General features: G+C 37.7%; 1 protein-coding gene across 1 annotated transcript in view; it reads left to right on the forward strand.

Annotated features, from left to right (window-relative positions):
• Nucleotides 1-16,681, forward strand: part of BBS8 (tetratricopeptide repeat protein 8) — a 305,336-nt gene that overhangs the window by 244,894 nt on the left and 43,761 nt on the right. Inside the window, exon 11 of the mRNA XM_090398645.1 lies at nucleotides 9,888-9,971. Within this exon, the coding sequence (XP_090254771.1) occupies nucleotides 9,888-9,971 (84 nt within the window). The remainder of the gene's footprint in view (nucleotides 1-9,887; nucleotides 9,972-16,681) is intronic.

A 16,681-nucleotide genomic window follows, 5' to 3' on the forward strand; every position in this document is an offset into this window, starting at 1 on the left:
TAGGTGTCCCCTAGTTCTCCCACCACCAGTCCTGATCTCAAAAATATCCTCTGAATTAATCCTATAGAATCCCTTTAGCAATTTGAATGTCTCAATCATATCTCCCCTCCTCTGCCTATCAACTAGTTTCTACAGATCCCACAAATCTTCAACCTGTTCTCATATGGTTCATTCCATAGACCTGTTATGAACCTAGTCACTCGCCTCTGGATCCTCTCCACCTCCTCCCCATCAAGAAGGAACCGAGGTGACCAAATCTGGGCACAGTAGTCGAGATGAGGTCTTATCAAGGCTCGGTACAGAGGTACAATAACTTGCTTGTCTCTGCTTGTCAAGGTATTTTTCAACAACCAAGTGAGTTGATGAGCTGATTTAGCTACTTTTGCAGTGTGCCCCCTAAACTTCATCTCCCTAACCACCAACACTCCCAAGTCCCTGGCCTCATCAATCTCTTTCAGTACAGTTCCACCAATGTGGTATACTGCTGCTAATCTTTTCACCCCAAAATGCATAACCTTACATTTTGTCACATTAAATTGACATCCATTCTCCTTAGCCCAGAACTCCAATCTATCTAAGTCATCCTGCAAGATTTTGACATCTTCTGCATTCACTATTGCCCTACCCAACTTTGCATCATCAGCGAACAAATGAATTGTTCCACTTAGATCCTTCCCTATATCGTTAATGAACAGATTAAACAGCAGTGGTCCAAGAACAGAACCCTGCGGCACACCACTAGTCACAGGCCGTCTTTTGGACTCTACTCCTGAATAAACTACTCTTTGATATCTCTCTCTCCATCAACCAACCACCTATCCATCTCACCAACCCTATATCCATTCCCATATGTTGTAGTTTACGGATTAGTATTCCATGTGGTATCCTGTCAAATGCCTTTGCCAGGTCCAGCAGTATCACTGTAAACCCATTTCCCTTATCCAGTTCAGCCGTCACCTTGTTATAAAACTTGAGCAAGTTACTGAAGCATGATCTACCCTTCACAAAGCCATGCTGTCCCCTGTACAGTATCTCGTTTTCATCAATCCATTCCTGTATTTTTCCCTTGACTACTTTCTCTAAGACCTTGAAAACGACTCCTGATATGCTGATCGGTCGGTAATTTGCAACCGTAGTCTTGGATCCTCCTTTATGCAGTGAAACTATTTTCCCCTCTTTCCACACCTTCGGGACTAAGCCAGACCTGAGACTCAGATTAAACAACATTGTCAAGGGCACTGATAATTCTTTAGCCGCTTCACGCAAGACCCGTGCCGGTATACCATCCAATCCCACAGATGTGTTCACATTAAGGTTCTGTAATAGACTAGTCACCTCCACTTCATTCTTCACTATTCCCGTATAAACTAATGGTTCCTTCATTTTTTCAATGTCACCACCTGGATGATATGCTTTTGCAAAGTGCGCGCTCAGTAACTCCACTATATCGACTGATTCAGTGACCTCCTTACCATCATCATTCCTTAAAATCATTTTGCCGTGTACAGTTTTTTTCTTGCTTGCAGCATATTGAAAGAACTGTTTTGGATTCTCTTTTGCTTGCAAAGCTAGTTTCCTTTCATAATCCGCTTTTGCTTTTTTTACCACACTCGTTACCTTTCTGGCCTGCACTTTATACCGTTCGTGTGCCTGCAGGTCACCTCTTTCTTTAAATTCCCTCCACAGTTGTTTCTTTTTTTGCAGCTCAAGCTTAATGGTGTTATTCATCCATTTAACCCCTTCTTGTTTTACTATTCGGACCCTAGGTATACAATCAGCCATTACCTCCTGTAAATGCTCCTTGACCACTTCCCATGCTCTATCGACGTCCAGCCCTTGCAGTTGTACATGCCATGGCACTGATCCAAGCAATCTCCTAAGCTTGTCATACTTGCCAGCACGGTAATTCCACATATACCGTCTTAATCGAAAATTCCACACCTTTAGCCACCTCCCAGGTCAAGACCTTATGATCACTCTCTCACCAATAGGTGGCAACATGGTCATATTAATTACAGTCAAATTCTCAGATGCTATTACTAGGTCAAGCACTCTCGAACCCCCTAGTATTTTCCATTACATCCTCTCCTGCTTCCAATCAATGATATCATAGTTGAAATCCCCCATAATAATTACCCTCCTTCCACTCATTTCATCAATTTGTCTATGCATACTATCTCCACCATCTATTCCATCACCTGGTCTATAGCAGCACCCAACTGTATATTTTATTCTGCCAGTCTCAATTTCACACCAAATAGCCTGAAATGAGCTCCTTTCACTATCCTTCGATAGAACTTCAATTCTCCTTAGCTGCAGTTCATCAACTATCATCAATAATACCCCTCCCCCATTTTATTCTCTCTGTCCCTCCTAAACACACTATAACCTACACATTCTATCCCACTAACTATATCTTCTTCCGTCAGCCATGTTTCACTAATGCCAATAACCTGTGGCCAGGAAGAGCCAATCAAGGCCAAAAATTATTCCTTGTTGTTCCTAATACTCCTGGCATTAGTATACATGAAATGCAGTGATCCCTTAGTCCCACCCCTATATTGATACGTTATTCTAAATGACCCATTCCCATTTTTTGTCCTTAGTGCTGGCTCGGGTACATTATATACATTCTTACACTCATCTGTCTCACTGATGTCTGCATATCCATTACCCCCCCCCCCTCCTTGGTAGTTCTAGTTTCCCTGGTTTTGCACATCCATTTTCACTTCATTCAGCAACACTCTTTCCAGTCTCCGCACACCAAGTCCATTCAAATGCAGGCCATCCATCTTGTATAAGTCCTTTCGCCCTTCAAACTCATTCCACACGTCCACGAATTCCACACCACACCGTCTGCATAACCTACGCATAATGTCATTTGCGATTATGGCCCTCCTGCTAAACTCCTCTCTGTCATACCGCGGCAACAGACTAACCATTCTAACTCTGTCACTCTTTTCTTTCGCTACCTTTAACAATACTTTCAAGTCCTCTCTCATAAAAAATTTATCACCTTTCACTTCATTCGTACCCGCCACAATTATTAATTCTTTCACCCTCTGTTTTTGCACTCTAATACTCTCACTTACATCCTTAAATTTCGCACCCGGTAAGTACGATTTAGTTACACTGCCATCTATCACCCCTCTTAATAACGAGTCACCATACAACACTCTTTCCTTCATTTCAGAAACTCTCTCATTCTTGCACTGTTTTTTTACGTTAGCCGAATCACTCTGGAAAGAGTTTTGCAGGTGCTCTAATTGTCGCTGCGCATTTTGTATCACTGCGCACAACCTAGCGATCTCACTTCCTACAAATAATTCCTCATTATTTTTATCAATTAAACCATTTTCTCTCTCAGTATGGTTGCTTTCACTCTTTCTTAGATCACCGCTCTCATTGCCATCTTGTACATCGCAATTCTCTATCAAGCCACTATTTTCACTCACATTCTGGCAATTCTGGCTTTCTTCAACCATAACTATCTCACTACCTGACACATACTTCAACTCATAAGTTGAAGTGTATAACTCATAAGTGTATGTTAATGATAATGGTGTAGATTTGGATTGGGATATTCAATTCTTTGCAGATAATGCAAACTTGAGAAGAACTATGAGGAGTAGAATAAATTTAGTTTAATTCTTTATCTAAGTGTGAGTAAACAAAGTTTGCACCTGAAAGTATCTTCAGGACTGGTGTAAGGTAGTACAACACTGGGCAACTCGTTACAAAGGTGGAGCAAGCTAACATCACCTATCTCGGTATCTCCCATAATGCAAAACACATCTCCTTGCGGAAATGTATAATGTTAAGCATTAAGGGAAGGGCCACTACCCAGACTAGTTTTGACCTTTATTGAGATCTCTTCAGTGGGAGTCAGGCCCAAGTGGAGATATTGAGGTCTTTTCAGTGGGAGCCAAGCCCAAGTGGAGATATTGAGGTCTCTTCAGTGGGAACCAGGCTGAAGCATTAGCAAGGTCATCTCTACCTATAGGAGTTGCCAAACGGTGTGTCACCTTTTTATTAAATTACTCTGGATTTAGAGAAAGATGTTGAAAGTTTATTTTTCACTTGGTTAGACTATAATAAATTTAGTTTAATCCTTTATCCAAGTGTGAGCAAACAAAGTTTGCACCTGAAAGTATCTTCAGGACTGGTGTAAGGTAGTACAACACCGGGCAACTCGTTGCAAAGGTGGAGCAAGCTAACATCACCTATCTCGGTATCTCCCATAATGCAAAACACATCTCCTTGCGGATATGTATAATGTTATGCATTAAGGGAAGGGCCACTACCCCAGTTCTGAAGATACGTTCAGGTGCAAACTTTGTTTGCTCACACTTGGATAAAGGATTAAACTAAATTTATTATAGTCTAACCAAGTGAAAAATAAACTTTCAACATCTTTCTCTAAATCCAGAGTAATTTAATAAAAAGGTGGCACACCGTTTGGCAACTCCTATAGGTAGAGGTGACCTTGCTAATGCTTCTGCCTGGTATCTCCACTTGGGCCTGGCTCCCACTGAAGAGACCTCAATAAAGGTCGAAACTAGTCTGGGTAGTGGCCCTTCCCTTAATGCATAACATTATACATTTCTGCAAGGAGATGTGTTTTGTATTATGGGAGATACTTCTTTTGTCGCATGGCGTGACTTTCTGCAGCAGTTTTAACGCATGCCGGCAGATGTTCTGACGTGCGCTAAGCCACGCCCAATAGCTAATTTGTCAGTTTTTTTAACATACACATTTGGAAAATCTACTTTATTATATAACGGACTTTCGGATTTAACAGACACCCCCTTGCCCGAATTAGTCCCTTATATCGAGGTTTTACTGTATTCTGTTCTTCAATTATCAAATTCAGAGTTCTCTTTCCTTGGAGAGAAATTACAGATGCATATGAAACTTTCCCGAGATTAGTGAAATTAACTTAGTAGTGTATTAGACTTCTCTCGGTTTTCCTTCCTTGCGTGACTACTTTTTTTCTTCCTATCATTTCTGTTTCCAAACGACAGCTGTTCATAAAACAACTAATGGGCATGTTCATTACCAAGATTCAAAGTGAAACTCAAGCAACAAAATTGCTGCCTTGTTACAGTGCTTGCACATTATACAGCAATTGTGATACAAACACTACTGTAACACAAACCTACAAATAACATATATACAACACTGCTGTGTTGTTCCCTAATGATTACAATATATGGTAAGCAACTTTATTAATTAATGAGAACAAATCATATATATACTATACTGTATATATGTATATTTTTTTTTTTAGATTACGTTATCACATAATAAGTATTCCTAATTAAATAAAATTTTCATTAAACATATATAAAATTGTAAAAACCAAATATAATAAGCAAAACATTTATGTGAGATTTTTACAATATGTTGGAGGTGGAGGAAATAAGAGATCTTGGGGTGATGATGGATAAGGATGTAAAATTTAGAGGACATATTCCCAAAATTGTGAGGACAACACAAATTCTGGCAATGATGTGGAGGATACTGACTTGTAGAAGTAAGGAGATTCTAGTTCCATTGTATAAGGCTCTGGTTAGGCAACATATGGACTACTGGCACAGATTTTGTCACCTGTCTTTCAAAAAAAAGATGAAGTAGTGTTGGAGAGGATCCAGAGGCAATTGATCAAAATAGTTTCTGACCTTTGGAATGTTGAATGTGCAGAAAGGTTGAGATACTGCAGTTTGTAGGTCTGGTGAATAGGAGGAAGAGGGGTGATATGACAGAGACATACAGTTTGGTGTGAGGTCGTTATAGGATTAATGTTAAAGAGATTTTTCATAAAATGGTGGGAAATCTGGGGAGAACAAGAGGACAACCTGGAAACAGTATAAGTAGGATGTGAGCAAGGGATGAGAAGCAAATTTTTTGCATGGAGGGTTGTGAATGATTGGAATGCATTGCCTGAGAGCATGGTGTCTGCAAAGAATTTGAATGTGTTTAAGCACATTATGATGAGCTATCAGAGAATTTGAATGTGTTTAAAGCACGTTATGATGAGCTGTGTGTATGACAAAAGGGACCTCCTAGATGAGTCTGTGACTTCATGGGATCTTAGGATAATAATAATTGAATTAAAATATTACTATGGATTTATATGTACTTTACTATGTGCAGAAACCAACCTATTTATGTAAATTCTCAAAAGCATTTTCATGACTTTTAAATAATATAACATTACATTTGAGATTGTCTATTCCTTAAAATAGCTCATTAAATGAGATAGTTCATAAATACTAACTTTACAAATAAAATGCTACCAAAAAACTGAAAGCAGTATGCCATACAAATTTTCTTATATATATATATATATATATATATATATGGTAGGCGAGTTCTTACTTTATGTACAACATGTGAGACACAACTAAGAGAGAATGTGTTAAGGAGAAGTGTGACAGGCATTGTATGAATAATGGTTAGTGTGTACTTCATGCACTGAGTCTTTGGACTCCATGGACATGCCTGTGTGATAATAGTAATAAAAAACACATTTTAGCACACAAAAAAGCAATCATATATCTACAGGAGCATGATTATATAAGTTTTACTTTGAAATGTTTCTATAAGAAACATTGCTATAAAGTGTTTTGCATTTAGCAATTGGCAACAAATAAACAGCTGATTTTCATATTGCAAGATAATGCTTTCTTAAAGATAAAATTATTCTATGGGATAACAAATAAGCTAGGATGTGCTGATCGTGTAATCACTATTGATGGACAAAGAAATAGCATGAATACATGAACTTCATCTGCTATTGATTCCTAGGCCCAATTTGCATTTTAATGCAAATTGGATTTAGGAAACTATAGAATCAATGGATAAACTAACTACTCACAGAAGTGGGTTGTCAGTTTATCCATTTAATTCTGTAGTTTCTAAACTCATAAAACAGTCCTTTTGATTATATAGTTTTTCTAAACTCATAAAGGGACTGTTTTATGAGTACATATAATCTATGTACTCTTCCAGAATACATAGATTAACCAAATGACTATGTCAACATCCATGTTCTGGGATATAATCCTTCCTTTTTTTTCCTTAATTCTTGTTAACATTCCTTAACTCAACATGATTGCCATTGTTTAATTCATTATTTATTGAGAATAAATAGTGAGTCATTATCAATATTCTGCTCCTTTTTCATCTAACAGCCTTATTATTGTTTTCCTTTCTTTATTTATGCCATTTTGCTTTCAAAAAAATGTTTGCTTCTGGAAGAAACTTAGGTGTAAAATTATTTTATGGAATAATTTTGAGCTAAAAATATATGTTAATACCTTTTATTCCCTTCTTACTAAATAGCTTAAGGAAATTACAACGTACAATAGAATATACATTAAAATAAATTTTAATACACTTCCAATCTTTCAGCAATGTCATTACGTCAGTGTGTTTGAGTGTGAGGTTTTCTATGCTGGCTTTGAAGTGGGCTGAGTTTTTTTATGTGTGAAGGTATAGTGTGTGAGAGCTCTGGCCAAATGTTTAGCTAGTTTGTATGTGCGGGAATCGATGGCATTGATTCCCCCACACCTTCACACATAAAACACACACACATAAAGCAAAACACCTTCACACAAAAAACTCAGCACACTTCAAAGCCAGCATAGAAAAGCTCACACTTAAACACACTGATGTAATGGTCAGTTTTGATGTTTCCTCCTTATTCACAAATGTCCCACTCAAAGAATCCTTATCCAAGCTAAGTTACCTCCGTCACAGCCCTATTTCAGTTCACAATGAACTCAGGCTATTTTGTTTGGCAAGGAAAATTCTACAAACAAATAGAGGGGCCGGCCATGGGTTCTCCACTCTCCTCACCCTTGGCCAATTTTTATATGTAGAATTTTGAAGAGAAAGCCTTAAACTCTGCCCCACAAAAACCAACCATATGGCTTCACTGTGTGATGTGTTCGCTATTTGGCCACATGGCTCCGATGCACTCCTCTCCTTCCTAATACACTTAAACAACCAACACCCCAGAATCAAGTTGATGATGAAAGTTCATTTTTCACCTGGTCAGACTATAATAAATTTAGTTTAATCCTTTATCCAAGTGTGTGCAAACAAAGTTTGCGCCTGAAAGTATCTTCAGGACTGGGGTAAAGTGGTACAACACCAGGCAACTCCTTGCAAAGGTGGAGCAAGCCACCAACACTCCTATCTCAGTATCTCCCATAATGCAAAACACATCTTGCGGACATGTATAATGTTATGCATTAAGGGAAGGGCCACTACCCAGACTAGTTTCGACCTTTATTGAGGTCTCTTCAGTAGGAGACAGGCCCAAGTGGAGATACCAGGCAGAAGCATTAGCACACACTTGGATAAAGGATTGAACTAAATTTATTATAAAACCCCAGAATCAAGTTCACCCTGGAAGAGGAAAAAAAAACAACTGCCTTCCTTTCTTAGACACACTAGTCACCCACCAGCCTGATGGAACCTTGGTTTTCTCAGTTTATAGAAACCCCACCCATACAGACAGATACATTTACCAACAATCCCATTACCCCCCCCTCCTCACAACAATATGGAGTCATTAAGACACTACACAACAGGGCTAAACGTATCTGTTTAAATGACAATGCTCTAACCACAGAACTAAACCACTTTCTCAGCCAATGTCCTACTTTGGCCAACCCCCCCCCCCCCAAAAAAAAATCCAAAAAATATTGAAACCAATAAACCACAACCCTCCCCACTTCAGAACAAGTATTACTCTAAATACATCACCATTCCCTATATCCGAGGCACCTCGGAAAAAATTACAAAAATCCTAAAAAAACATGACAGCTTCTTGTTACAGACCATATAAAAAATTGGCATCCCTTATCCGCTCCACTAAAGCCCCCCCCCCCCCCTCCCCCCCCTCCAGACCTACCTGGTGTATACCAGGTCCCTTGCAGCTGTAAGCTGTCCTACTTTGGCCAAACAGGCAGGACAGCTAATATCAGAATTTCAGAACACAAGGACTACATCTGGCTGGTTTCACCAATACAGCCACTGTGGTCTTGCAGACCATGTGCTGGATACCCGCTATAGAATATCGTGGAAGAAAGTCACGATAATACACCGTAGTTAATACAAATACGAAAGGCTATTCATGGAATCAGCCTCAGCCCTAAGAAACAATCCAAACCTTAACATATTTGGTTGCATGAGACTGCCCCAAATTTGGGAAACCTACATCAGAAGACCTTCATCCCAATCGGCCAAGAATACCAACATTGCCCGCTAGGGGGCACCATCAGGACTTTTAGGAGAAAGAATAGCTTCCTCCTTCATCCTCATTTACTGTGTGTTGTGCTTGCATGTATGTGTCTTGTTTTTAAGTTCTTATGAAAATGGCAATGTAACGTTGTCGAAATGTTGGAAGTGTATTAAAATTTATTTTAATGTATATTCTATTGTACGTTGTAATTTCCTTAAGCTATTTAGTAAGACTGTATAAGCAATGCCTAAGCCTTTCCACGAGAAGCTTTTATTCCTTTATAGGGAGTAGGCAAGGCTGTTTTAGCCCTATCTACCTTTTGGAGACTGAGTGGGCAGTTCAATCTTCACTGGTAGCCCAATCAGAGAAAGCTAGCCCAAGACTATCACTAATTATAAAAGCATTTGATTGACAAGTGCTGCCATCTCGGAGAGCCCAACATGATATGTTATTGCCACTTCCATTGAGCTATACAGGCCTTGAATAATTTTAACTACCTTGAATATAATATAATTTCCATGATAATTAAATGAATTTAAATAGATAAAAATAGCTGTCTTTCAGACATTCATAGAATGTTTTGTTCATTTTATTATGGTAAATTATTTTTATAATATTTTATATTTTACAGGCTAAAGCATTTTTTCAAACATCTTCTAGTGTTTCTCCTCATCTTTTTGAGCCACATTTTAATCAAGCCTTACTTTCAGAACAGGTACAGCTTCTTTGCTATTTAGTTGTTGAAACAAATTTTCATTTGTATACTTATATATTTATTCAAGCAGTTTTATTTTTTAAATTCATTGAGCATGCGCACTTAAATGCTAACTTCATTAATTTTGCATGAATATGTTAATCTATCTATATCTGCTTGTTAAATAAATTATGAGAAGAATGGAGAATTGTATACTATAATAAAGAGCCAAGAGGCTATTTTTTTGGTGATGTAAATTAAGTTAAGAGGATAACAAATCTCTCATTATTTCAAAGCCGAATAAGAAACTCTAAGATTGAAATCTAAGAGTTTCATGCCGAAGAACGTTCGGCGAGTCCAAGCGTAAGTCAACACCTGGTAGTACAACACTAGGGCAACTCGGAGCAAGTTTCGATCACCGTTCTTAATATTTTCTCATAATGTAAAAACGCAGCTCCTAGGAGATGTATTACTGTTTTACATTATGAGGGAAGGTCACTACCCAGACTGGTTTCAACCCTTATTGAGGTCTCATCAGTGCTTAGGTAGACCTGGATAATGCCAACATTTAAGTGAACAGAACTTACATACTTTACTATACGAATTGCTAGAAAGGTGTACCCATATTATTATTATTTGACACCTCCAGGGAGTCCAAAGACTCATCGAGGGAGGGCACCTGCTCTACAACTGTCTCCACCACTCATTCACTAATTATCCACTAACTGACCTCAATGCTATCTACCGCCTACCACCACCACCACTAGTTCGAATCCCACGGTGGGATTCGAACCCGCAGCCTTTTGGCTGAAGAGCGAATACGCTAACCACTCGGCCAGCCAGGCCGGCTAAAAATTTCCTCTAGTCGACGACTGGATTTGAAACCAAGTCTTCCTTCTTGCGATCAAGCGGTGTGGTGTGCAAACACCACATCCAGTGAGCTACACAGGCTCATTATATATTTTTATTACTACAATAAAGAGCCAAGAGGCTATTTTTTCAGTGACGTAAATTAAGTTAAGGGGATAACAATTGTATAGTTTTGTAGAGCATATGAATTTTTGATTGCTTCTCCTTGATTTTTGGAAGTTGGAGAATTTTTTATTACATACATATAGCCTCTAACTTAAATTGGTTGCATTCTGAAGGACTGTACATAACTCAAAACTTTTGTTAAGTCAGAATGGCCTGGGAAGCTGATCATATCTGATAGAAGTTTATCATAAGTTAGAAGTGTTTATAATCATCATGCTAAGTGGAAAAGGAAAAAAAAACAAGAAAAGAAAATACATGTACATGGCAAATGGTAGAAATAAATTAAGAAAATCATAAATTTAAAACAAAAAGTACAGTACATAAAAATAGACGTTTCATTAATAGAAACAGTTTCCTATATATTTTTCTCCTTCTTCTTCAGCCTCTTTCCATCCACTGCTAGATATAGCCACACCCCCTTAACCTTCCATTTCTGTCTATCTTCAGCCAAAATGCAAGATAAGACAGAATTCTCATGTCAGATCTTTGTACAACATCCCTCCATCTTGTTCTATGGGGACCTTTCTTCTCTTGACATCCATTCTGCTTAATTTTGTCTGGCAGTCTACTAATATGACCAGTCAATCTCCATTTACATGCTTTAAAACACTTCACAATATCTTCTACTATAGTCATCTCTCTAATTCTAGTATTCTTATTCCGTCCCTTTTGTTATGTGGAACATTCTTCTCTGCATTCTTCTTTGGGCCACACGCAATCTGTCTTTCTGTTTTTAAATTGTTGCCCATGTCTCACTTCCATAGATAAACACTAGAATAATGCATATATTAAACAGCTTTCTTTTTAGGCATATAGGTAATTCTTCTAACAGATAAGCTTTATATAGCCAAAATGCTTTCTTTCCTCGTATGATTATTCTATGTATTTCTTTAAAACTAATTAATTGACTTAGGTAAATATAGTCCTCCAAAATTTCAATAGGATTATTCATTAATTTTAGTTTGGTTTGATCTGAATTTGTCATCAGTTTTGTTTTAGTTATGTTAATCTTTAAACCTTTTTTTTCTGCTTTCCTCCAGCATTAATAAAGTTCATTTCCTGAACTTTATTTTTTGCTAAAAGAACAATGTCATCTGCAAAACCTAAGTGCTTGAGATTATTTTAATTGATGTTAATTCTATAGTTTTCTCATGAGATATTCTTAAAGACTTCTAATGTAGCTGAAAACAATTTGGATGATATAGGATCTCCTTGCCTTACTTGTCTTGCAGTACCAAATTCAATTTCCCCAATGTTCTACCTTTATACTGGCTGTTGAGTTGCGATATACAGTTTTTAATAATTGGATATACTTTGTTGGGATGGCTTGTTGTTTTAAGCTGTTTATTATTGCTTAACAATATATAGAGAATCAAAGGCTTTTCAAAATCTACAAACACTAAATATGCAGAAAGATTATATTCATTTGCTTTTTTCTGTCACTTCATTAATTTATTTATTCATATGGAGTTTCCTCCCTTTTTCTCCCCTGTCCCTATTGGGGGCGAGTTGAGCCCCCTCATGGGGGGGTTAAGTATTTATGGCTGTAGATCCATGTGTGTTCACAGGGCTGGTTTCCTTGCTTACAGGACGAAAAACGTCAGATAAACTGGCAGAAAAAACCCTACTGTCCGCGCCCAGGCTAACTTGGCTATGGCTGAGGAAGATCCTCATGTCTTCGACGGGAATCAAACCTGAGACACTCCTTCCCCAGTCATATGGTTGCGAAGCGCACAGCCACTAGGCTAACCGCACAGACACTTGGTTAATGATATGGATACAGTCCATAATATCTGTAGAGAAACTTGCTCTGAATCTGACTTGTTCATGTGGCTGGGCATCATCCACAAATCTTGTGATTCTGTTTAATATAATGGATATAAACATCTTGTGCAATTTTAATAGCAAACTGATATAATCTTTGCTGCTCTTTTTATGTAATAAGATAATCAATGATTTATACCATTGGACTGGAATTTTTTCTGCAGTTAAAATATCATTGAACATATCCAATATTATCTTATTACTATTACCATTATTTTTCAGGAAATTACAACGTATACTCAATATTAATTATAATAACTCTTAATTAATACTTATTCTATTTTGGTAATCTTACATTGCTATCAACAGGGATCACAAAACAATGATATGTGCATGAAAGTATACTAACACTGGATAAATGAGGGTGAAGAAAGGCAACCGATCGCGGGCCTTTGAATAAGATAATCAATGATTTATACCATTGGACTGGAATTTTTTCTGCAGTTAATATATCATTGAACATATCCAATATTATCTTATTACTATTACCAAGACCGGCTAACTTGGCTATGGCTGAGGAAGATCCTCATGTCTTCGACGGGAATCAAACCTGAGATACTCCTTCCCCAGTCATATGGTTGCGAAGCGCACAGCCACTAGGCTAACCGCACAGACACTTGGTTAATGATATGGATACAGTCCATAATATCTGTAGAGAAACTTGCTCTGAATCTGACTTGTTCATGTGGCTGGGCATCATCCACAAATCTTGTGATTCTGTTTAATATAATGGATATAAACATCTTGTGCAATTTTAATAGCAAACTGATATAATCTTTGCTGCTCTTTTTATGTAATAAGATAATCAATGATTTATACCATTGGACTGGAATTTTTTCTGCAGTTAAAATATCATTGAACATATCCAATATTATCTTATTACTATTACCATTATTTTTCAGGAAATTACAATGTATACTCAATATTAATTATAATAACTCTTAATTAATACTTATTCTATTTTGGTAATCTTACATTGCTATCAACAGGGATCACAAAACAATGATATGTTCATGAAAGTATACTAACACTGGATAAATGAGGGTGAAGAAAGGCAACCGATCGCGGGCCTCAAGTCCTAAATAACACCTCCTAACGGGTTAAATTGGGTGGTCTTGGCCACCAGGCTGAAGATCTAAGGTTGAGTGCTTCCCAAATTTGGAGCAGTTTCATGCACCCAAATTTGTTGAGTTTTGGAAAGTTTTACAGGGCTGAGGTAGATTCGATGAATAGCCTTTCATATTTGTATTTTCTGTGATGCAATAGTGGCCTTCTTCCAGCCCATCCTCTGGTGAGTCTCCAAAGCAAAGTCAAGTATAGAGTGGCTGTAATGGAGGAAATGGATGTATTCGATTTGTTCAGAAATTCTGATATTGGCTGTCCTGCCTGTTTGGCCATAATAGGTTAGTTTGCAACTACAATGGACCTGGTAGATGCCTTGTACGTCTAGGGAATATGGTTGGTCTTTGGTGGAGCAGATAATGGATGCCAGTTTTTTATGTGGTCGGCAAGTGGTTCTTTAAGATTTTTGGTTAAATTTTTGGATGTGTCCTAAATATATGGAATGGTGATATATTTTGTGTAATCTCTGCACTAAAGGGAGAGAAGGCGGCAGGGGGGGTGGCAATTTAGGTTACAAGGTTTTAATATTTTGTAGGGATTGTAGCCATTGGCTAAGAAAGTGTTGAGAATGTGGTCAAGTTTGGCAGTTAGGGCACTGCTATCAAAACATATTAATTTTGCCATGTTCTATAGGTTGTTTTAAGGATACTTGCGACATAAGACTGAATGATATAATCACGTAATCACAAGAAAGATATTTATTTAACCAAATATTTCGGTCTGGAAATAGCAGACCATCGTCGGTGGTATTACAAGAACAGTTTAAAAAATATACAAGCTAGAATACTAACAATAGATCGTTGAAATTAGAACATGCCGCGTGATGTTATATCACTAAGTATGAAACGAAATATTTTGAAGTAGAAACATGATTGAATTTGCTATTAAAAAAAAAAAAAAAAAAAAAAAAAAAAAAAAAAAAAAAAAAATTAATGAGTAATCTTGATTAGGCTTTCCCAGATTTTTGATATAGATATGCAGTCATTACGATTCAGGTTGGGATGATGGAGCAAGGCCTCCACACTTTCCTTGAACAAACGTTCGAACCTGTAACGGGATCTATGTAAGAGGCGCGTCTTGGACCAAAGGATGCTGTGGTCAGTTTCAATCCCGTGTTGAGCCAAACCAGACTTTTCAGGTTTATTGTGAAGAATGGATGATTGATGTTCTTGGATTCTTTTTTCAAGAGAACGTCCAGTCTGTCCAAAGTAAGAGAGATCACAGTTGCAAGGAATTTGATAAACTCCAGGAAGAGATAAAGTTGAGCGTTTGTCTTTAGGAGAAGGAAAATGAGAAGACAATTTGTTAATAGGAGAATACGTAGCTGTTAAATCATATTTCTTCAAAATTCTTGCGATAGGTTCTGAAATACCGGAGATATAAGGAATAGGTACTCGACGTATTGAATCTTTGTTGTTTTGTGGAGGATTATAAGATGTAAGAAGACGTTGAATACTTTTTTCAGAAAAGCCATTGAGTTTCATGTGTTGCTGGATAGTAGAAAGTTCTTTCTGTAGATAATCAAAAGTAGAACAATTAGTTTTGGCTCTTTTGATGAGACATTTTATAATTCCTGTTTTATGACATGGATGATGGGCTGATTCTTTCAGAATATAACGACCTGTACCTCTTAAGGAAACTTTAAAACTACTTGCTGACATCTTTCCTCAAGATATTATAATATCTTGAGGAAAAACTATTTTTATCCCCAACTAGGACCAACTTTTCCTTTTTCATTGTGTCAGTTGCTTTCTCTAAAGCCTCAAAAAATTCCTCCACTTCTACTTTAGTAGAACCTTTTGTGGGACCATAGGCACAAATAAGTCTCATTGTCCAGTTCCCCATTCTGATATTTGCCCACATCACTCTACTTGAGACTGCCTGCCATTCAAGAAGATTAGCATTGAATGGCAGGCAATTTAGTGTTAAATACTATGGCTAATCCTTCTTTTCCTTGATTGTCATTGCCTGAATATAATATTTTGTATTTATTGCTCAGAAAGATCTCACCAGTTTATGTCTTTTTTGTTTCAGTCACCTCTTTTATGTCGATCTGGTACTTATCTAATTCCTCAGCTAGCTCCATTTCTTTGCCATTCAGGCTTCTTATGTTGATAGTACCGATCTTTAACTCTGGCAATGTCGAGTTGGGGTGTGTTTTCAGATTTGTTCCAGTAGTTGACTTTTCGCTGTTTGCCCTGGTTCCTTGGCAAAAACAATGGGGGTCTTGTTTAACCGGGCGACGTCCCAGCTGGCATGAAATTTTGCCATGTTGTACCACCATTTTGTATTTTGGTTTAAGCCCATAAGAATATAATTTGGTCGGCTAAATCCCAAATTGCCAGCCCATTCTCGTTCATTCAATATCCAGCTAATTACCCAACAGGGTGCACCACAAGAAGGTGAGGATTGGACATTAGGTCAGAAGCCCTGGTCGGTTCTCTGCATTCCTTTAAAGGCTATGTTGAGATCTCCTCTCAGTTATATAGCTTTGACCCTTAAGCGCCCCTAAGCCTTATCTAAATATTATTATTATTATTTACACCGCACTACCATGGAGTCAAAAGATGCATCGCAGGAGGCAAACACTGTTCCACACAAAGCTCGTGAAATCATGCTTTAAACTCATTCAATTGATCTGCATTTACCACAATGTCAGGCAATGCATTCCACTTGCCAAATACTCTCCATCCAAAGAACCTGCTTACATCCTCCTTATACAGCTTCCAGGTATGTCCCTTTGTTCTACC

This window comes from Typopeltis vanoorti, chromosome 10 (assembly GCF_054136105.1).
Source record: "Typopeltis vanoorti isolate ZY-2024b chromosome 10, IOZ_Tvanoo_1.0, whole genome shotgun sequence".
Classification (NCBI taxonomy): Eukaryota; Metazoa; Arthropoda; class Arachnida; order Uropygi; family Thelyphonidae; genus Typopeltis; species Typopeltis vanoorti.